General features: G+C 38.9%; 1 protein-coding gene across 2 annotated transcripts in view; it reads left to right on the forward strand.

The window, feature by feature from the left end:
* Positions 1 to 24119, forward strand: part of BBS9 (Bardet-Biedl syndrome 9) — a 481201-nt gene that overhangs the window by 372923 nt on the left and 84159 nt on the right. For both annotated transcript variants that reach the window (XM_027539506.1, XM_027539507.1), the window contains one exon: positions 13164 to 13346. In XM_027539506.1, the coding sequence (XP_027395307.1) occupies positions 13164 to 13346 (183 nt within the window). The remainder of the gene's footprint in view (positions 1 to 13163; positions 13347 to 24119) is intronic.

Consider the following 24119-nt stretch of genomic DNA (forward strand, 5'->3'; position numbering starts at 1 on the left):
ATGAAACCAGGCAGCTCCTTTCATTGCCTTTGGTCTTATTTCCATGTTGTTTGAGCCATCTAGACATCTGTGAGTCTTGTTAAAGTACTACCAGATAGTAGTGGTAAAACTGTGTATTTTATCTCAAAAAAAGCAAAAATAATTTAAATCCACAAGTATTCCAAAGAGATAGACTCTTTGAAAAAGCAGATGTTTTAAAAGAAGATTCATAGAAAAAACTCAATAGTTTCACTGTATTGTGAACATGTTGTGTTCACTTCTCAAATTCTGGAACCAAGGAAATGATCAATAGCATCATTGGCACTGTTAGGGTCTCCAGTCTTTCTTTTTGCCTTTGGGTGGATCATCAGCATGTCTTAATCGATCACACTTACTAATGTGTCCTAGCATTTCCTAAGGAATGCTCTTACAACACCTGCCAACTATCCATCCACTGTTCATCTATCCATCATTTCCCCTCATGGGAGATAGTACTCAAGGCTGTGTGGGTGGCTACATAATTACTGACATGTCCGCATGTAAGAATGTGGCCTGAAACATGCTAAACTTAGGAACTATTCAGATCAGACCTCATGGATGTTGTTTTTGGACAGTGATAGCTGTGGCATTCTTCAGAGTTTCTAAAATGAGCTCTGACATTGCCAGCCATAGATTCCAGCTTTAACAGGGATCTGTTCAATGAGTGGTCTGGAGAGCATTCATTCTTTTTACAACTTGAGTTCATTAATTATTATTTTTAAAATTGAGGTTTCACTTGGCTATAAGTAGATAATTTTATGGAAAGGGGTAAAAATTTGGTCAGCTGGTGTGGAGGGGGGTGGTACAAATGGTAATCAAGTTTGAGATCAGTTCTAGTTTTAGCATTATATTAGCCAAGCATTAGAATTAGTTTCCCTTCAGCTGATTAAGTTACATGTCTATTCGCTAAAAAAACTTTGCAGAAATAGCAAAATTTGTCTCTATGTCACTTATAAATGATTTATTGTCTCTTTTATTTAACATTTTTATGTATCAATGGTATGTATTTTAAAAGTCCCAGCCAAAGTCTATATTCTAGCACGGTCTACCTTTTATATTCTTCTGGGCAGATCATTAAAAAAGAAAAAAAGAGGGGTGGGGGAGGAGTGGTTCTACAGTACGTAGTATAAAGAAATTTCTCAGGAATAATTTGCTTTTCTAAAACCAGTTTTATATGAATTCTCAAGGCATTTGCAAGTGTAGATTGGTGTCAAGGAACATTATAATCCTAAACCAGAAAAACCATCATGGCTTCAAAGAGTCACAAAGATCGTAGCTTGCTGTTCCAAAGCATAGGTGATGTAGGCAATTAACAGGCCTCTTTTTATTAAGATAAATAACTTGTGCAACTGAAGTTTTTGTACTGAATGGATACACTTTCTCCGTTGTTTTAATAGCTATCCAAAATGGTAGCATGGTTATAAATGTATTCTAATCCTGGACGTGGTTTAGAAGTTTCAGCTAAATGCATGTTATAGGGAAAACTTAGGTTTTTATTTCATGTGAGGTACAATAGAATGTAATCCAGTCCCCCATCCTATTTATACAAAATAACATAGTAGCAAAAGTAGCTAAGCATTAGATTCTTGCTATGCCTCTAAAGTAAAAACCCAGAGTTCTCTTTTATCTAGTTCAAGGTTTAGCACATACACTACTGTAGTGCGCTTAGATCGTCTCTTCAGTTTGAACCTTATTTCATTGTTTTTGGTAAAAGGATAATTCTTTTTGGATACAAATTGGATCTTTTCAGCCAAAGTATACGTTTAGACCTGGTAAACTTTTTCTTCTTCCTTATTGCCTCTGCCATGTTGGAGTCCACAGCAAATGCCACCATGAGTAACAGTTGAGTAGGAAGCATGCCCTATTTCTTGCCTGCTTCCAAGTCTCTCCTAGATTTAGAATGTCTTTCTAACCAAAGGGCAGCCATGTGAGGAATAAATTCATTTCACCAGTCATTAGAGCTGTCTGTAGCTTGGTGTTAGGCAGCTGTGGCTAAGGTGAACTGGAGAGATTTTTTTTTAAGTAGATGACAGATATATTAAGGTAGGTCTGTTGTTTCCATGTGATGTCACTTGAGTTCTGTTCAAATTGGGAGCCTGACAGTGCCTGATTGAGTGTGTCTAGGATTTAAGAGGTAGTTTAGTATGGCTCCTAGTTGTGCTGGATTTTTAGGTGGACTGATTTTGAGGTTCATAAGTTCAACCAGCATTTACGGGACACCCACTGTGTACTGAGTATTGGAAAATTGAAGGCAAGTTGGAGATTTATCATTTGCTCTTTTTTATACTGGAATTTTCTGGGCCAAATCTAAGTTTTGTTTTCTCTTTGCCTTCTCATAGTGTAACTTCATACACATTTTATTCAAACCACCAAATTTCTAGCATTTTCAGTAAGATACAAAGGAAAATCAAGCAATGTTTAGCTCTCTGATTAACAAGCCTCAGAGGATTTCTAGAGAACAAGTCATATCAGGCAAAGTTGAGTGTCTCTGTGTGTGTATTTTAATAGAATTTCTCTGGAAATAAAAAAGGGAATCTAATACATGTAACTTACATAGCTAGTAGTAATATATTGAAACAGGGTCTTATGACGTTTTATTTTGAAACTTAATTAAACTTGGCCACAGAATGAACACTGTCCCGTTGAGTGACCACACAGAGTGGACCAAGGGAACACTGCAGAGTGACCAACTGTCCCCCATCACTTTAGGTAGCAGTTGTTGGGAGTGGGCCTCAAGTACCAGTAGAAAGTTCTTCCTTTCTCAATGTCATTGTTAATCTAACAGTAAAAGTAGAATTTACCAGGTGTTATTAAACTGAGAGAAGCCCTTAATGGTATGAAATGTTAAGAAATAGTAACCGGGAGTGTTATTTTATAGGTGAGCAAACTAAGACTGAGAGAGTTACAGTAACTAGCCTGAGGTTGTATAGCTACTAAGTAAGCATTACCAAATGCTTACCATTAAGCATTACCAAATGGACATCACCAGATGGTCAACACCGAAATCAGATTGATTGTATTCTTTGCAGCCAAAGATGGAGAAGCTCTATACAGTTAACAAAAACAAGACCAGGAGCTGACTGGGACTCAGATCATGAACTCCTTATTGCCAAATTCAGACTGAAATTGAAGAAAGTAGGGAAAACCACTAGACCATTCAGGTATGACCTAAATCAAATCCCTTATGATTATACAGTGGAAGTGAGAAATAGATTTAAGGGACTAGATCTGATAGATAGAGTGCCTGATGAACTATGGACTGAGATTTGTGACACTGAACAGGAGACAGGGATCAAGACCATCCCCATGGAAAAGAAATGAAAAAAAGCAAAATGGCTGTCTGGGGAGGCCTTACAAATAGCTGTGAAAAGAAGAGAAGTGAAAAGCAAAGGAGAAAAGGAAAGATATAAGCATCTGAATGCAGAGTTCCAAAAATAGCAAGAAGAGATAAGAAAGCCTTCCTCAGTGATCAATGCAAAGAAATAGAGGAAAACAACAGAATGGGAAAGACTGGAGATCTCTTCAAGAAAATCAGAGATACCAAAGGAACATTTCATGCAAAGATGGGCTCAATAAAGGACAGAAATGGTATGGATCTAACAGAAGCAGAAGATATTAAGAAGAGGTGGCAAGAATACACAGAAGAACTGTACAAAAAAGATCTTCATGACCCAGATAATCACGATGGTGTGATCACTGATCTAGAGCCAGACATCCTGGAATGTGAAGTCAAGTGGGCCTTAGAAAGCATCACTACAAACAAAGCTAGTGGAGGTGATGGAATTCCAGTTCAGATATTCCAAATCCTGAAAGATGAAGCTGTGAAAGTGCTGCACTCAATATGCCAGCAAATTTGGAAAACTCAGCAGTGGCCACAGGACTGGAAAAGGTCAGTTTTCATTCCAATCCCAAAGAAAGGCAATGCCAAATAATGCTCCAACTACCACACAATTGCACTCATCTCACACGCTAGTAAAGTAATGCTCAAAATTCTCCAAGCCAGGCTTCAGCAATATGTGAACCATGAGCTTCCAGTTGTTCAAGCTGGTTTTAGAAAAGGCAGAGGAACCAGAGACCAAATTGCCAACATCCGCTGGATCATCGAAAAAGCAAGAGAGTTCCAGAAAAACATCTATTTCTGCTTTATTGACTATGCCAAAACCTTTGACTGTATGGATCACAATAAACTGTGGAAAATTCTGAAAGAGATGGGAATACCAGACCACCTGACCTGCCTCTTGAGAAATCTGTATGCAGGTCAGGAAGCAACAGTTAGAACTGGACATGGAACAACAGACTGGTTCCAAATAGGAAAAGGAGTACGTCAAGGCTGTATATTGTCACCCTGCTTATTTGACTTATATGCAGAGTACATCATGAGAAACACTGGGCTGGAAGAAGCATAACCTGGAATCAAGATTGCCGGGAGAAATATCAATAACCTCAGATATGCAGATGACACCACACTTAGGGCAGAAAGGGAAGGGGAACTAAAAAGCCTCTTGATTAAAGTGAAAGTGGAGAGTGAAAAAGTTGGCTTAAAACTCAGCTTTCAGAGAACGAAGATCATTGCATCTGGTCCCATCACTTCATGGGAAATAGATGGGGAAACAGTGGAAACAGTGTCAGACTTTATTTTTTTTTAGGCTCCAAAATCACTGCAGATGGTGACTGCAGCCATGAAATTAAAAGACGCTTACTCCTTGGAAGAAAAGTTATGACCAAGCTAGACAGCATATTGAAAAGCAGAGACATTACTTTGCCAACAAAGGTCCATCTAGTCAAGGCTATGGTTTTTCCAGTGGTCATGTATGGATGTGAAAGTTGGACTGTGAAGAAAGCTGAGTGCTGAACAATTGATGCTTTTGAACTGTGGTGTTGGAGAAGACTCTTGAGAGTCCCTTGGACTACAAGGAGATCCAACCAGTCCATTTTGAAGGAGATCAGCCCTGGGATTTGTTTGGAAGGAATGATGCTAAAGCTGAAACTCCAGTCCTTTGGCCACCTCATGCTAAGAGTTGACTCATTGGAAAAGACTCTGATGCTGGGAGGGATTGGGGCAGGAGGAGAAGGGGAAGACAGAGGATGAGATGGCTTGATGGCATCACTGACTCTATGGACGTGAGTCTGAGTGAACTCCGGGAGTTGGTGATGGACAGGGAGACCTGGCGTGCTGCGATTCATGGGGTCGCAAAGAGTCAGACATGACTGAGCGACTGAACTGAACTGACTGAAGCATTACCAGCATTCAGGCTTAATTCTAATAGACTCCAAATTCATATGATCATCTGTCATCTAGAATATTGTTAAGCCCTAGTTGCATTAATACATCAAAATTGTTATGTTAATATAACATTAATATATCAAATATATTAATATGTATCCTTTATATATTAAACTATATCCATTAATGTATTAAAATTGTTTCTTCAATAAATGCCTTTATTTTTGTTAATTTATACCTTTTATGAATTATGCTTTTACAGTACTTTTAACTCATTTTTAATAGGTTTATTGAGATATAGTTTACATATATACACTTTGCCCAGTTAAAGTGGGTAACTTAATGATTTTTAGCATATTCAAGGGATTATACAGCTGTCACCACAGTCTATTTAGAACATTTTCATCCTCCCTAAAAGAAACTCCTCACCAATTAGCAGTTACTTGCCATTTCCTCCTGTCCACCTCCCACCCTCCAGCCCTAAGCAATGACCAACCTGCTGACTCTGTTTATAGATTTGCTCATTCTGGACATTTCATATAAGTGGAATAATACAACATAAATAGTGTAAGATCGTCACACACAAAAAAGACTGGCTTTTTAAACTCAGCATATTTTTAAGATTTATCCATATAGTGAAGTGAAGTGAAGTCACTCAGTCCTGTCCAACTTTTTGCGACCCCATGGACTGTAGCCTACCACGCTCCTCTGTCCATGGGATTTTCCAGGCAAGAGTACTGGAGTGGGTTGCCATTTCCTATCCATATAGTAGCATGTGTAAATACTCCTTTTCTTTTTATGCCTGAATAATAGTCCATTATACTGATATGCCACATTTAATGTATTTACTTATCAGTTGATGGACATTTGGTTTGCTTCTTTCTTTGGGCTCTTATAAATAATGCTTCTACAAATATTTGTGAACAAGTTTTTTTAGTGGACATATATTTTCAGCTCTCTTGGGCATAAACCTAAAAGTGGCATTGCTAGGTCATAGAGTAACTCAGTGTTTAATTTTTGAGGAACTGCCAATTGCTTTCCAGGGTGACTGTATCATATTGCCACTAGTAAGATATGAGGGTTCCTGTTTCTCCACATCCTTGCCAATGCTCAGTATTGCTCATCTTTTTACTTCTCTCATTTAATTCTCATAATCCTATGAATTAGTCGAAGAAAAATATTCTTGCTGATATTTTATAGATGTGTGTGTACTTTGCTCAGTCATGTCCAACTTTTGCAATCCCATGGCCAGGCTCCTCTGTCCATATGGTTTTCCAGTCAAGAATCCTGGAGTGGGTTGCCATTTCCTACTCAATTTTATAGATAAAAGCTGCAAATCAATAACTATTCAATGAGAAGCTCAGAATGTGTACAAATAGAGGGGCAGAAGTGAATCGATAAATGGGGCAGAAGCATGGATAGTTCAAAATAAATTATCCAAAAGTAATTTAAAAGTTTTTGCATCTTACACAGCTATGATGGGTGTGAGAGATCATATTTCCCACCCCTCCATTTTAAAAGTGATGAAACTAGAGCCCCAGAAAGGGAAGTACGTTGAACACTGACCTAAGCTATTTAGTAGGGAAGCCAGGACTAGAAGCTCTGTCTTCTTGGCTCCCAGGCCATTGCCTATTCCAGCACAACCTATTGCATTCTGCCCTGGGGGATGTATAAACTCATCCATATCATAGGAACTCCATTTTCCTAACTCGTTCATCCATGCCGACCTCTTATTAAAATAAGCCTATCTTAATTCATAGAGGTTATTGAAGGGCCAGCGAAGCTGAAACCTCCCATTGGGAAACTTCTGATAGAATTTCTTCCACATATTGCCTATGATGCAACTGACGTGCAGGCAGAAAGTGAACGTAGGCAGTGTTACTTGGTGACGTTTGTTGGGTCAGATTGCTTGGGTGTGAATTCTGGCTCCCTTACTTAATAACTGCTTGACCTTTTTTGTAATTCTGTCTCCTTAGTTTTTTAAATGAGGATAGGTAGTGCTAGTGGTAAAAAAAAAAAAAAAAAAACCACCTGCCTGCCAATCCAGCAGACTTAAGAGGGACAAGTTCGATCCCTGAGTCAGGAAGATTCCCTGAAGGAGGGCATGGCAACCCATTCCAGTATTCTTGACTGGAGAATCCCATGGACAGAGGAGACTGGCATGCTACAAGTCCATAGGGTCACACAGAGTCAGACATGACTGCAGAAACTTAGCACACACACATGCAGTACTGGTATCTACCTTACAGAATTGTTCTGAGAGTGAAATGAGAGAATCCCTGGAAAGAGATTTAGCACAGTGCCTGGCTCCTGAAGACCCTCACTCAATGTTGACAATTATTATTACATACCATCGACTTGCTCAGACTACTGAAAACATTGTACTATATGATTTATAGAAAATCAATCCATCATTCCTCTTTAAAAATAACTTCCCTAAAGGAACAGGCCTAGAAAATAGCTGTTTTCTAAAGTCTTCATAATTTTTGAGTTATATGGAATATGATTAAATTCCCTTTGTTAAGAGAAAAAAACGTACCGTGTTAACTTCCCATCCTTTACACTGTGTGAACTGATTTCCTTTATACTATAACTTTGGGCAGAAGGCAACCTGGAAATTGCAACCTATGTTAAAAGCCCCAATAATGGGAAATCCTAACTAAAGTACATGTGTGTATGCTAAATCACTTCAGTTGTGTCTGATTCTTTGCAACCCTATGAACTATAGCCTGCCAGGCTCCTCTGTCCATGGGATTCTCCAGGCAAGAATACTGGAGTGCATTGCCATGCCCTTCTCCAGGGCATCTTCCTGACCCAGGGATTGAACCTGTGTCTCCTGCATTGGCAAGTGAATTCTTTACCACTAGTGCTACCTGGGGATCCCACATATACTGTTACTGCTGCGATGGATTAGTAGTGTGTTTCCTCATGTCTTTATTTGATTATCGGAATAAGAACCCACTGGATTATTTTGTGGAGCCAACTGTATACATTTGCATACCAGTGCAGAAAAAAGGTCATCCAATGGGGAATCCAAAGATAGGATTAATATCCCTGCCTTTCCTGCCCTGGTTCATGACCACAGGCAGTGTGCTCCTCTCAATATTAAGTTCATCAGAGCTCTAAGCTTCTGTTTCCTCATCTGGGATGGGATCAGTGATTATGATCTCAGAGGGTAGTTATGAGGACCAAATGATAACCTGAGTATAACAGCACTAGCCTGGTGCCTGACCCACAGTTGAGGTTCAGTAAATGACAGCTAAATAGCAGTGTAACGGGGTTCTATATGCCACACATAAGATTTGGAGGCAGATTTGATGGTAAGTTTAGGTGAAGAAATTGGACAAGTCTGTGTTCACATAGTATGATTCATGTCTACTCTGCTGTTGCTGCTGCTGCTTTCCTGTAACCAATTTTAGAGCCTATCTTGGCAGCTAAAAGTATTTGGGATTAATTTCACACTCACTTTATGAGTTGAGCGTTTTCCTGCAAGCAGCTCCCTGGACCTCTGCCTCATTACTTTGGCATCAACTGATATGGCAGTTGGACAGAGATGTCCTTTGGGGTCTCCATTTTATTTGGAATCCGTCAATTTGAAAAAGCAAAACAAAGGCCATCAACACATTGTGCTTGAAATCATTAGCGTTCATTGTTTCCTAAACCCCTTCCTTTCTGTAGTTCTGTTGAACACCAGGGAGCACACATCTTGTACAGCCAGTGATGGGTCCTGAAAAATCACTCTCCCTCAAATGTAAGCCCCAGCAGCTGGTTGGCCTCATTTCTCAGTTCCAGGTGAGCTGCAAGATCCTCTAGGCCCTGGTCAGACAGATCTAAATCTTGGTAGGTCTAGTTTTTCCATCCCCTTTTACTACGTTAATTCTGCTAAATTCATTTGGCTCTTGTGGAGCACAAAGTAAACTTGGCTGTTACGTGTAAGACTAAATTGAGAACATGGAGATCTGTTTAGTATTTCATGCTGGCCAGCAGGTCAGGAAGATTTTCCTTGGGGGTAATTTACATAAGGAATTGTTTATCCCATCTCTTTCCAATTTCTGTGACCATTTGGGGATAGCAGACTCTTTCCACAATGGCACAGAAATATATCCAGTGAGACTGAAATGTAGAGAAACGATGCTTCTCTGGGATTGATGTATTTTGGGTCTTGCTCAGGAAAGATCCTGTGGCTTGGGCTGCTGTCTCACTGAGAAGTCATTCTTCCACCACAGCTGTGTTTAGCAAGTTGGGTGGGTCCACGAACTGACATGCTGTTACACTTAGTAAGAATTTCCCTTGATAGTAAGGAACGTGCATAAAAGCCTCACTTAAGTCCCAGCAAATGCCCTAAATGTGTGCTGCGATCCAGTGGCTACTTGGTGCACTGTCTCATGAGATAATGCCCATACTCAGAATACTGTGTGGCTTCCCAGTACCTGCACACTCTTCTCCTTGATATTTTGCTTCCTCTGCGACGGTTGCCCAGATGATCTTTTTTATCTCATCAAATGCTCTTCCCAAACTGGAATATTTGTTCCTTGCTAAACAAGCAGCCTCTACATTTGTGTTTTAATGCATTTGCTCAGGTTGTTTCCTTTACTTTTATCCAATATCTGTTCTTGAGGACAAATTTCAGGCACGTCTTCTCAGTGGTATGCCAGTAACTATTTAACAACTGGCTGTCTGCGAGGAGCAGGGTGGGTGGGAAGCCTAACTTTATAACATTTGTTGACTTGCATGTTGTAAATACTTCCACCAAGGCTGATTTCAAGCTTCTAGAGTGAGGTCACTGAATATGGAGTGGGAAAGAAATGGGCATTAATCCCCACCCCCTGCCATTGGTGAGTGTATCCAACATACAAATGCAGTCGACATAAATAATCTCAAGGGCCTAGATAATAGTAAAATAATTAGAAAGTAATGCATTTTGACTATTACTTTTGTTTTCCTGTAACTTACTAAAGTTTCTATAATTTAATTTTTAGTAATGGCCATGTTTAACACCTGGCTCACAAAATTCCTGAAAATTGAATAATCAGTCCTTTCTCCCGAACCTATAGGGCTGGCTGAGCCCAGTCCAGTTGGTGCCTGATTCTTCTCCTGTCTTTTGCTTCCCAAGGCCCTCCACATTCGCTGGTAGTTAGGCACTTCTCTGAACCTATAAGGTGCTTCAGATCTCATGCAGACTTGAGAGTCTCCAACTTTGAATGCAAGTCTCTCATTACTACATGATGGTCAAACTGACTACTTAAATTGCACTTCTCAGTGCAAAATGAAAATGCAGGGCCCTTGTTAAATGGCAGAAGAAAGTGCTGTTAAAATAGCTACTAAGATATAAAGATCTTTCCTTTCTTCAGTGGTCTCTCACACCTTCTGGTGGTGTTTTGAGTTTCTATTTAATGTCATTCCAAGTAAGAAAAAATTAAAATTTTAAATTGTTAGCATGAATTTTACGAGGAATCATTATATTGTGCGATGGCAGTTTAAAATGCAAATATAACAGCATTTAACTCTCTGAGTCAATGAGCATATCTCCTCTGATCATGTGCATGCTCCATTATCCTATGGACTTCACTTACAAAGCACAAATTCAAAAATAAAATGTTTAAGAATTTTAAGACAGAGACAGCAGGGACTTAAACCAAGCATGGAGCCCTTCTAAGCACAGGCGCAGTAGGCACATCCTTTGTACAGTATTGGGCACATTCCTTACATCTGCCGAGCTTCAGGGGCCTCATCCATAAAATGGAGATCTTGCCAACTAAGTCTCAGTGGAGACGTGAGGATTGAAGGCACTGATACCTGTGTGGCACAGAGCAGGTTGCTTGGCATACAGCTCATGTTAAATTAATTGGAGGGATTGTTGTTAATGTAATAATCATAACATTAGTGGCATTCTCCTCCTTAATAATCTACTGGGCCTTCCCTATGTTGTCAATGTTTGCCTCCTTGACCTGTTTTAATTTCCTTTCTCCATTATAAACTCTTTGAAGATGGAGTTCTATATGTTGCCATTGAATTCCCTGCAGCACTTCCTGCAGATTCTTGCATATGCCAGGCACTCAGGAGGTGTTTATCACCTTGATCTTTGTGTGATTTGGACTTATTGACAGAAAGCATCTGTATCCTAATATTGATATGATGGTGCCCACAATGAAGCTTCATTAGTGCCATTCACAAGAAGAAAAAGAAATTAGACTCTGACAGAAGTTCATTGTAATCCTGGTGAAGGTGGGGGAAGCAGATGACTCCAGGTGTTTTGGTTTAAGGAAAGTGGCCTCTGCATCTCTTTGCAGGGACTTCTTGAAGTAATGGGGAAGGGATGAGTTCCAAGCCTCGTTTGAATTAAAGAGGCCCCAGGGATATTAACTCTAGCCCACAGTAATCTGTCCCTTAGCTAGCTTTTTTCGCACTTACTTTCTGTTCTGCACAATTAGGACGTTATTGCTGGAATGCTTTCCACTAATTGGTTGTGTATGTATGTTTTCTGTCCAACAAATTATAAGATCCTCATGGGTTATAGAATATCATGTACTTTCAAAAGGCAATGAAAAGTAGCACGGTAGTAGGCACCCAGTAAGCAGTGTGCTTTATTGTTAGTGCTGACCTTGGTCCAAACTCCCAGGGCTCTCTAGAGAGCTGAATGTGATGTGTGACTGCCTTTCCTAACTCCTGCAAGCCCTCAACCAAGTAGCAAAGAATCCTGGTTTGTCTGGCTTTGTCAAGCAAGGGCCTTCGGGGTGCTTTGTCTTTCTCTAACCTACATCTCTTTTCCAGTGCCTCACAGATGCTCTAAGGACTGTCCCCCTCTAGCCTTTCTCCTACATGGAATTTGGGAGACCACACAGCTGCAGACTGTGTCTGAATGATGATTTTTTTTTTTTTTTTTTAAATAGGCCCTTTGGGCCAGTGTCAGTAAGCCATGAAATATCACCAAATGGGTCATCTACATTAGACTTCTGAAACTCATCTGAGCTCTAGTCCCTTGAGCAGATGGGGACTTGTAGAAAGGAGCTTACAGTTACCTTGGCTTTTGCTATTCCTGTTATGGGGGCTGTCAGACAACTTGAGCCTCTGGGCCAGTCAGTTCATTTCTTTTAATGAGCACAAAATTCACCAAGACATTAAAATAAAATAAAACACCAATGGGCAGTCTTCAGTGTTCTATCCAATTGTTACTTTAGTTCTTTTTTCCACAGGATTATTCAAGAGGATGAAGAAGAAAAAAAAGCCAATTCTATCCACTCCTGCCAATTTTATCCTAAGTAGATTTGGCATTGTAAAGCTAACACACCCCGAACACTTTTTTTTTTTCTTTCAGGTCCCTGTGGGCTGGTACCTGACATTTGTGTTAAAAATGACATTGCTTGACTGGTCAAATGTTTGAAAATTGTCTACTTTTTAAATATAATCAAGAAATATTGGCTATTCTAACACCATGTAACATATAAAAAGTAATAGAGGAAGACAGTTACTTTCTGAAAAGGGTAAAATGAAGTTATTATTTTAAATCCCAAGGTAAATGCAGCTACTATGATAAGAATTTTTTAAATTGATCAGTCTCAGTCACTAGTAATAAACACAGTAATAACTGTATTAGAGGCTTCTTATATTATCATGTACTATTATCATACACTGTAGAAAGTGAATTGATGTTGAGGTAGACACTGAACAATGTCCCCATTAAGATGATTTCATGGATATTTTCATCTCTTGGCCATATGGATTTGGAATTACTTTGGGTACTTTTTTTTAAAGAAGGAAGCGAAAGATGAATGATAACTTTTATTACTCAACATACCTTGTGTTTGTGGAAGACAAAGTTCATCAAGTTGTTTTAAAGAAAAATAAGAGTGTGCCAAATGTAATTTGTTGAGCGCTCAAGAATTGTGAAATTATCCCTAACTGAAGTTTGTAATTTCTGCAGGTAATCGCTCTAGCAGATGCAGTAGAGGAAAACCAAGACAATCTGTTCCAGTCATTCACCAGGCTGAAAAGTGCCACCCATTTGGTGATTCTGCTGATCGGGCTGTGGCAGAAGCTCAGCGCAGACCAGATTGCTATTCTGGAAGCGGCATTTCTGCCACTGCAGCAGGACACTCAGGAACTGGTAAGGACCCACAGGCCTGCAGTGGTAACAGCCAGCACTATTAGAAAGATTGTGGTTTTAGAAAGAGATCACATGCCTATCGTGTTTTTTAAGGTATCAAAGGAAAGCTTGGTTTTGTTTTGTTTTCTTTTTATCCAAATCCTGTTTTCCTTTTCCTCAAACCATAATAAAAATGTCAAATAAAGGCCTTTTTTTTTCTAGAGCTGTTTAAAAAATAGGTATATGGTCCATTTTTATGTGGTATCCAGTCTATTTTTTTTTTTTTTTTTTAATGTTCTTCAGTCACTTAGGAGCCAGGGAAATAGTCATTTGACCACCAGAGTGATGGCAGTAAACCTTCAGATTAGCTAATCCTTTCCTTTTCCGCCAGAGAAAACAGCTCAGCCATTTTAATTTGCTCAATGTTCTTAAATGTGAGTGTCACTTTAAGGGTTAGAGAGAACTGAGATAGCCTTGCTGAATGACAGGGATACTTTGTTACATTTATAAAGTTCTTTTCTTAAATACCTAGTTCTTTATATGTAATTTATAAATTCTCTTATTCTTGAGCCTGTGAATAGGCAGTTTAAAACAAAAAGGGGAAAAATTGGTATATGTATTTGGAGTTTTTGGTGAAGGATAATATAAATAGAATATCTTAGTTGCCTTGAACCATTGAGGTACATGACCGCCAGATGCCATTATTTCATGCTTTTATTTACAATGAAATAACATACTTCTTGGAAATTAGAGACCCATGAACTTATTTTTTTGTATTTTGAAATGGAGGAAACCATTTCAAGAAAAAAGTCATTTCATATCCATTTTTAAACTCATGTGAAAACATGGTACTAAAGATAATAGTACTAACACTAAAATTTTGCTCCCACATTTTCTTTTAAGTATTTTACAAGGATTATCTCATTTAATCTTAAACATGGACCTACAATATAGTTAAGGTATTGTTTTCATTGCCCTTTTACATACAGGAAAATTTAGGCTATCTAAATTTTTAGAAAATTTAGGCTTTCTGATGCTAGAGGATAGTAGAGTTTGTCTCGAAGTCTCTGTGCTTCCAAAGACATGTTTTTAACTTATGTACTGTATTGTAGCAAAGTCATGAACATGATTTTGAAAATCTCAAGCTTTGTCAGTTGAGTCTGATTTTCTCCAGTTGGGTCAAAGGATTGTCAGCGTGAAAAAAAAAATCAAGTTACATTTTATATTCTAAACAAAGTAGTAAAAATAAATTAGAAAAAAATTAGCATTCCCATTTTTTTAGGTTGATAAAATTACATCTAATATACGCCTTTGAGGAGCTAGAAATAGACACTGTAATAATAGAAAGTTAAAAATAGAATGGTTAGCATTATATTAATAAAATAATAGCTATCACTTTAAGAATATTTATTTATTAATTTTTGGCTGTGCTGGTCTCTGTTGCTGCATGGCCCTTTCTCCAGTTGTGGGGAGCAGGGGCTACTCTCTAGTTGCAGCGTGCAGGCTTCTCATTGTGGTGGCTTCTCTTGTTGCGAAGCACAGGCTCTACAGCCTATAGGAATCAGTAGTTGCACAGTGTGGGCTCATGTTGTGGTTCCTAGAACACAGGCTCAGTCGTTGGAGCGTCCAGGCTTAGTTGTTCCTCGGCATATGGGATCTTCTTGGACCAGGGATTAAATCTGTATTTCCTACATTGGCAGGTGGATTCTTTACCACTTAGCCACCAGAAAAGCCCTCACTATCACTTACAAACTCAGATATAGTCATCAAAAAGACTTGAGTGACTTCAGATCCTGGTTCTACCACTTAACAGCACAGTCCTTCTGGTCAAGTTTCTTAACTGATCTAAATCTCTGCTTCTATAGCTTTAAGATGGAAACAGCTATGTTACCTGACCCAGTAAGTTGTGATAAGAATTAAATGAGATAGTTGGATAGAGTGCTCATTATCATTGGAAGTGGTTTGTCTACTTTAAGTATATTATTTATAGTCCTCACTAAAGCCAGGCAAGGTAGATATTACTACCCTTTCATGGTAATTTGTCTCCTCAACTACACTTGAGGGAAGGAATTATATCTTACTTATTTTTTCTGTTCTTAGTGCCTGGCACAATGCTGGACCATAGTGCAGTCGATATTTGTTAGGTGAATGAATGGAGATGAGGGTGAAACTAACAAGAGTGACTTGGCAGAACAGATGCAGTAGACTGAATCTGAAGCAGGGCAGGGCCAGCTGCATAATGTACAGGGCTAAGTGTAAAATGAAAATGCAGATCCATTGTTCAAGAAAGTAGGGGAAAAAGCTAAAGTGCTGTTTAAACGGGTACTAAAAACATGGTTTTTTTTTTTTTTAGTTTCTGTATTCTCTCTCTCCTCATGGTATTTTTTGCTTGTTAATTACTTATGTTGTCCTAAACAAAGAAAAATTTAAAGAATCACCATAATTATACAATTTGTATTTTGTGGCTTTTGCATGCATGTGTATTTCACTTTTATAGAACCACAGAATCACTGCACAAAACTTAAGCTTCTTTATTTCCCTTCTTAACCTATGCACATCTTCCAAGGTTCCCTACCTTCAGCTTCCTGTTGAATAAGGCAGGACTGAAGGAAAAGGAGCTCTTTGTCACTCTACTGCCCTTTCCTTCTGTGTTATCAGTTTCAGTGTAAGTGATTCAATAATATAGGGAAGTAACAGGAGTCTAGTGGGTTTCCTTAGTCCTTCTTGTTTCTTTGCATCTATTGCCTCTTTTTTCATTCCATGCAAGTTCTGGTTCAAATGAAAAGCCTCTCAGGGCCGTCAGTTCCTTCATTTAATCAGCCTAGATGGAACAGGCCTTCCTCCTGCTTAGCTCGAGTCTCCGTGAACTCCCACTCATGCTGGGGCCATGGGGATTTTGAGCTACAGGGCTGCATGTGAAGTGAGCAAAGGAGGAAGGAGGCATGCATATTACACATATCCTCCCTTCTCACACGCACTTCATTGTCGCATCAGACTTCACTTACAAAACACAAATTCAAAGATAAAACTATTAAGAATTTCAAGATGGTGGCAACAAAACATTAAACTGAATGTGAGGCCCTATGCAGTTATACAGCTTGCATGTTCCTGAAGCTGGCTCTTAGGCCAGGAAGAATTCCTGAGAAATAAACATTCTCAAATGTAGGACTTGAGTCTTGAGAGAGACTGTAGTATTTCTGACTCTAGAGATTTTAAAACACAGCATTTATTTGGAGTATGTAAGTATGCTCATAGGCAGGTGAATGGACTTCTCAAAGCCACTTTCTACCCTGTCTCTTATTTTCTACTGTCATACCTCCCAAAACATTACTTCAACTTTCTTCTGAATTTGGTGAGATTAAGTGTGTATACTTGTTATGTCTGTTGAAGTCATTAATGAGACAAGACATTTGATAAAAACATAACTTGGAGAAGAATAAATGAAAAAAGACACTTTAGTACTGCTTGTTATGTTCTTCATCTTTAATTAGGTTGTGGTATTCACTTTGGACTTATACTGTTGAGACAGCTTACATATCATGAGAAAAAAAGGAATCCTTTTTCATTCTTTAAGATGTACGCATGCCGTATGTGGTTTTGACATGCTAGTTCACAATCCTCCATGTTATGCCTTTAGACCTCACAAATAAATGTTATGTGATGGGTATCCCGCTGAGATGTGAAAATGAAATATGCAAACCTGAAATAACTTGGAAGGAGGGTGAGGTGGGGAAGAAAGGAGTCTCTGACCAGAATGTTGAAAATATATCCCATATTGAAGTTATTATGATACCACAAAAATCTGAATGCAATTTAGACGGTTTGGTTGAGGTTGGAGGGCAGGGTACATGTATGAGGGGGAGAACTTTAGACATGTGGGCAACATTTTCAGAAGAGCCTCTCAGTTTAAGGTCAGATGTCCCCACAGTATGTGACAGGTAGGAGAAAGTGCTCAGAAGATGTTTTATTTACAGTTCAGATAGCACTGCATATTGGTTTGTTGTATTGTCATTTAGATGGCATGTGTCACAAGGCAGGCTATATTCCATAGTCAACTCTGGAATATTTTCATCTTAATAGCCTCAGATTCACAAAGCAAAAATATTTAGAATCATTCCTTCTAATGAAAAATAATGTTCTTTGCACTATATTATCAGTATTAAAAAATGCCATCCCTTTTGGAAAAGAATTAATCTTTGTTTTCTCTGATCTGTCTCTTTTTGAATACTTTTCCATTTTTTCCACTTCTCAATACTTTTGGGGGGGCAAATAAATGCTGGTGTTGCAGACTATTATACATGATTTTTTAAGGTGCTGAAAGTTATATATGCCAAATGTGTTTTTGTAGGGATACTCCCTCTTAAAAAAAAAAAAAAAAACCAAAACAGTAAATGTTCTATTTGGTATCTCCAAAAAGAGCTCTTAAACTCAGTTCCATCTGTGAATTGGATAACATGGTATTATCCCTTCTGCCATCCTGTGATGGTGGAGAAGTTTTGCCTAAAATAATGTTCTATCAGAATACCTATTAGGGAAATTCTAACATGATTTATTTTCTTACTTTTCTGAAGATATTTCAGAATATTTGAATTCTCAAATTAAATTTAAATCATCTACTGACCCTCTATCTACTTGAAACTCTATGGAAAATACAATCTCTATTTAGGTCAATGTGTTATTGCTTTGAGTCTAAGAGAGTGTTTAATTGTGATATAATACACATTTCCCTCCCATGATGCTGCTTAAAAGCCAAAAGCTGAAAAACTGCACATACCTCAGGATTAAACCAATCTTATATCCAGTCCACTTATTATCCATTTATTCATTCAGTGAATAGTTACTGAGACCTGCTGTGTTTCAGGTGCTGTCCTAGGCCTGAGCTTGCCTCAAGAAACCAAATAGACTTAGTACCCATCCTTTGTGGATTTACTTCAGCATTACAAGGAAGCATATTCTAGCCCTGTGCAGCCATCGGCTATCTAACATGATAGCCACCTATCATACGTAGCTATTTAAATTGAAATTTAATTTCCCCTAAAGTCAGGAACAAGACAAGGGTGCCCACTTTCACCATTACTATTCAACATAGTTTTGGAAGTTTTGGCCACAGCAATCAGAGCAGAAAAAGAAATAAAAGGAATCCAAATTGGAAAAGAAGAAGTAAAACTCTCACTGTTTGCAGATGACATGATCCTCTACATAGAAAACCCTAAAGACTCCACCAGAAAATTACTAGAACTAATCAATGAATATAGAAAAGTTGCAGGATATTAAATCAACACACAGAAATCCTTTGCATTCCTATACACTAATAATGAGAAAATAGAGAAATTAAGGAAACAATTCCATTCACCATTGCAACGAAAAGAATAAAATACTTAGGAATATATCTACCTAAAGAAACTAAAGACCTATATATAGAAAACTATAAAACACTGGTGAAAGAAATCAAAGAGGACACTAATAGATGGAGAAATATACCATGTTCATGGGTTGGAAGAATCAATATAGTGAAAATGAGTATACTACCCAAAGCAATTTATAGATTCAATGCAATCCCTATCAAGCTACCAACGGTATTCTTCACAGAGCTAGAACAAATAATTTCACAATTTGTATGGAAATACAAAAAACCTTGAATAACCAAAGCAATCTTGAGAAAGAAGAATGGAACTGGAGGAATCAACCTGCCTGACTTCAGGCTCTACTACAAAGCTACAGTCATCAAGACAGTATGGTACTGGCACAAAGACAGAAATATAGATCAATGGAACAAAATAGAAAGCCCAGAGATAAATCCACACCTTATCTTTGGACACCTTATCTTTGACAAAGGAGGCAAGAACATACAATGGATTAAAGACAATCTCTTTAACAAGTGGTGCTGGGAAAACTGGCCAACCACTTGTAAAAGAATGAAACTAGAACACTTTCTAACACTATACACAAAAATAAACTCAAAATGGATTAAAGATCCAAACGTAAGACCAGAAACTATAAAACTCCTAGAGGAGAACATAGGCAAAACACTCTCAGACATACATCACAGCAGGATCCTTTATGACCCACCTCCCAGAATATTGGAAATAAAAGCAAAAATAAACAAATGGGACCTAATTAAAAGCTTCTGCACAACAAAGGAAACTATAAGCAAGGTGAAAAGACAGCCTTCAGAATGGGAGAAAATAATAGCAAATGAAGCAACTGACAAACAACTAATCTCAAAAATATACAAGCAACTCCTGCAGCTCAATTCCAGAAAAATAAATGACCCAATCAAAAAACGGGCCAAAGAACTAAATAGACATTTCTCCAAAGAAGACATACAGATGGCTAACAAACACATGAAAAGATACTCAACATCACTCATTATCAGAGAAATGCAAATCAAACCACTATGAGGTACCATTTCACGCCAGTCAGAATGGCTGCGATCCAAAAGTCTACAAGCAATAAATGCTGGAGAGGGTGTGAAGAAAAGAGAAACCTCTTACACTGTTGGTGGGAATGCAAACTAGTATAGCCACTATGGAGAACAGTGTGGAGATTCCTTAAAAAACTGGAAATAGAACTGCCATATAACCCAGCAATCCCACTGCTGGGCATACACACTGAGGAAACCAGAATTGAAAGAGACACGTGTACCCCAGTGTTAATCACAGCACTGTTTATAGTAGCCAGGACATGGAAGCAACCTAGATGTCCATCAGCAGACAAATGGATAAGAAAGCTGTGGTACATATATACAATGGAGTATTACTCAGCCATTAAAAAGAATACATTTGAATCAGTCCTAATGAGGTGGATGAAACTGGAGCCTATTATACAGAGTGAAGTAAGCCAGAAGGAAAAACACCAATACAGTATACTAACGCATATATATGGAATTTAGAAAGATGGTGACAATAACCCTGTATACGAGACAGCAAAAGAGACACTGATGTATAGAACAGTCTTTTGGACTCTGTGGGAGAGGGAGAGGGTGGGATGATTTGGGAGAATGGCATTGAAACATGTATAATATCATATATGAAACGAGTCACCAGTCCAGGTTCGATGCACGATACTGGATGCTTGGGGCTGGTGCACTGGGACAACCCAGAGGGATTGTACGGGGAGGGAGGAGGGAGGAGGGTTCAGAATGGGGAACATGTGTATACCTTTGGCAGATTCATGTTGATATATGGCAAAACCAATACAATATGGTAAAGTTAAAAAATTTTTAAAAATAAGTTGAAACTTGAGTAAATTATAATGAAATAAAATTAAAACTTCAGTTTCTCGGTCACACTAGCTGTATTTCAGTTGCTCAATAGCCACATGTGGTGAGTGGCTATCGCACTGGAGAGTGTAGATATAGAACATCTCCATCATGGCAGAGGTTTCTGTTGCTTGGCACTATCAGTCATTAAGAGAGAAATTAAGAGAGAAAGGGTCGGTTGAGTTAAGAACTTCAGCACATTTTAAAAAATTGGTGAAAGCAGGGTAGACCACTGACATATAGTTATGCCATGGTGTTTGCATTAGCAGCCCTTATTTCTGGTGTTATGGGATCAGCCTGATCATATGCACAATAACCAGATAGTCTCCTGCTGCTGCTAAGGCGCTTCAGTCGTGTCCGACTCTGTGCGACCCCATAGACCACAGCTCACCAGGCTCCCCCATCCCTGGGATTCTCCAGGCAAGAACACTGGAGTGGGTTGCCATTTCCTTCTCCAGTGCATGAAAGTGAAAAGTGAAAGTGAAGTCGCTCAGTTGTGTTCAACTCCTAGCGACCCCATGGACTGCAGCCTACTAGGCTCCTCCGCCCATGGGATTTTCCAGGCAAGAGTACTGGAGTGGGGTGCCATTACCTTCTCCAGATATTCTCCTAGGAACAAGAAACTCATCTGAGGAGATGTGTGCATTTGCACAATGAAGAGGCAAGCATCTGCTACAAGGGCTGCTACACCCCCTTCATATGGCCTTGGTGGATGTTATAATCATCATGAACCCTTTCCTGTTGAGTTGACACCTGGATTCAGAATTTTTTAAACATAGCATTCTAGGTAATGATCTTTCCCAATGGTGCAGCCAGCAGAAAATCTGCCTGTAATGCAGGAGACACAGGTTCGATCCCTGAGTCTGGAAGATCCTGTGGAGGAGAACACGGCAATTCATTCCAGTATTCTTGCCTGAAAAACCCTATAGACAGAGGAACCTGGCAGGCTACAGTCCTAAGGGTTGCAAAGTGTCAGACACGACTGAGTAACTGAATATACACACAGGTAGTTACTATCACTTGGAGTTGGTATGTGGATGAATCCTTTTTGCCCTTCCTAATCTCTGTATAAATCTGCTTCTCATTTTCCTAGTAAACAGCTTAGATGACTAAGATTTTGTAAGATGAAGTCGAGCAGATGGCAGGAAAACAAGGAGCAGCACATTTCCAGATGGCTGTCTCATACTTCTACTCTAAATGTTCCTGTGTTCCACCTGATTCCAGAAGAAGCTCTAATGAAAAGAGCAACAGAGCACTGGTTTGGGGACCTGATTGTGTACACTTCTAAAAGTGGAGGAAATATTGGCATGTTGCATAGCATCTTTCCTGACTTTTTCTTTTCTTTCCAAGTGCTTTTAATATCTGTAGTAGTTATCTACTATTTGAAAAAGAAAAGCTTTATTGTGTTCTTTAGGGCTTAATAGTTACCTTCCCTAGTACTGATGTTTGAAATCCCCTGGGAAAAGTTAAGATGGAAATTTACATCAGTCAAGGAAGGAGATTTGGACCTTCAGCCTTACTTTTTGATTGATTATTCCTGGTACAAACTGATATGGAAAGAGAAACTTATTTTTAACATTTTCAACATGGTTCGTGTGAGAAAACAGATGTTTATAATAGGAAATCCTATTGTGCAGAGGGACTTATCAAGACTTAATTACAAGGCCTGAAGACTTCTACGTCACAGGTCAGATTTGATGTAAGGGCCATTGTGCCTCCTGTCTGGATTGAGTGATGACTGTGATGGCTAATCATTACTATTATTAATGACCCCTTCTTAAAAGGCAAACAAAAGGAGGAAGTCTGGTGTCAGTATCAAGCCGGCCTTTATGACTGCTCAAGTATCATCACAAGTGTAACTGTCTATGGGAACATAGTGCAGAAAGTAAATATTTTGCTAATTCCCATGATCTTAGCCAGCAAGATAAACATGAAAGAATTAGTTTTGTGTTCATAATGGCTGCATACTCTGCCTTGTTACTAGTTAGATGCAACTGATGTTATGTAATGGAATATTTGACATCCCTAGAGTTGAATATAATGTATCTTAGAGCTTTTCTGATGACCTGCTTGCTGTTTTAAAAATTGAAATAGTTGAAATACATCAGATTAGGAGCCAAGGAGAATACATTTACAAATGATGATGTATAATTTTTTAATCTTTCCTTGTGTATATCAAATATGAAACAATGCTTTCATGGACACATTTAACATTATTCACGCATTTAAGAATAAGGAGACCAAGCAAGTGAACAAAAAATTATTTGAAGCTTTACTTTCACTGTATGCCACCTCAAATCCTTTGTGAAATAAGGTGTGAATTAAATATGAAAGTGAAAGTGGCTCAGTTGTGTCTGACTCTTTGCAACCTCATGGACTATATAGTCCATGGAATTCTCCAGGCCAGAATACTGGAGTGGGTAGCCTTTTCCTTCTCCAGGAGATCTTCCCAACCCAGTTCTCCTGCATTGCAGGTGGATTTTTAACCAACTGAGCCACAAGGGAAGCCCCAGAATACTGGAATGGGTAGCCTATTCCTTCTCCAGTGGATTTTCCTGACCCAGGAACTGAACCAGGGTCTTCTGCATTGCAGTCATATTCTTTACTAACTGAACTATGAGGGAAGCCCTCATTTTAAATACAATATTTAAATATAAATACTTAAGTAAAAATCCTGCTGCCACAATGAGGACAGTAATGATCATCACCATCCTCACAATGCTTACCAATTTGATTCCTGCTGGAAGTGTAGTCACATTAGTTTAATTTACTTTAAATACATGTGTGTGTGTGTGTGTGTGTGTGCTCAGTCATGTCTGACTCTTCGTGACCCATGGACTGTAGCCCACCAGGCTCCTCTGTCCATGAAATTTTCCAGGTGAGAATACTGGAGTGGGTTGCCATTTCCTACTCCAGAGGATCTTCCCAACCTGGGGATCGAACCTGCGTCTCTTGCATCTCCTGCATTGGCAGGCAGATTCTTTACCACTGTGCCACCTGGGAAGCCCTTAAAATACTCAAAAAACAAACAAACAAACAAACAAACAAAAAAAACCTTTACTCTACCCAACTTGAGTGTACTAATTACAAAGAGATGATTTTGCCATTTCTGGGACATTGCATTCTTTTAGAAATGTACCCATGAAAACTGGTGACTGTTTCCTCTAAAACGGGTGTTCCCGCTGTGCTGTGACCACACGTAGAGCTGCACCTCTGGGTTTAGTCAGTCACCCTGTTGTGACTGTTGTTGTTCTTTTGGAAATGTTTCTGAGGACCGCCCCTTGGCTTGCATCCTTGTCATTCTACCTGGCTTTCTGCAGTGGCATTTGAAGTAGCCTTTCTTCCCTGTTTCTGCGTTGGTGTGCCCTACACATCTCTGCAAGACTCAGCCCCGTGCTCTTCTGTCACACATCTGCTTACATACTTTCCATGGCTCTCTTTGCCCCTGGTTGTGTTTGGATTCCAGTGCCAGATATTCAGGATTTTCCGTCACTTGGCTCCACTTTATCTTCTTTCTAAAACTCTTTTTCTGC

Source organism: Bos indicus x Bos taurus, chromosome 4 (genome assembly GCF_003369695.1).
Source record: "Bos indicus x Bos taurus breed Angus x Brahman F1 hybrid chromosome 4, Bos_hybrid_MaternalHap_v2.0, whole genome shotgun sequence".
Lineage (NCBI taxonomy): Eukaryota > Metazoa > Chordata > Mammalia > Artiodactyla > Bovidae > Bos > Bos indicus x Bos taurus.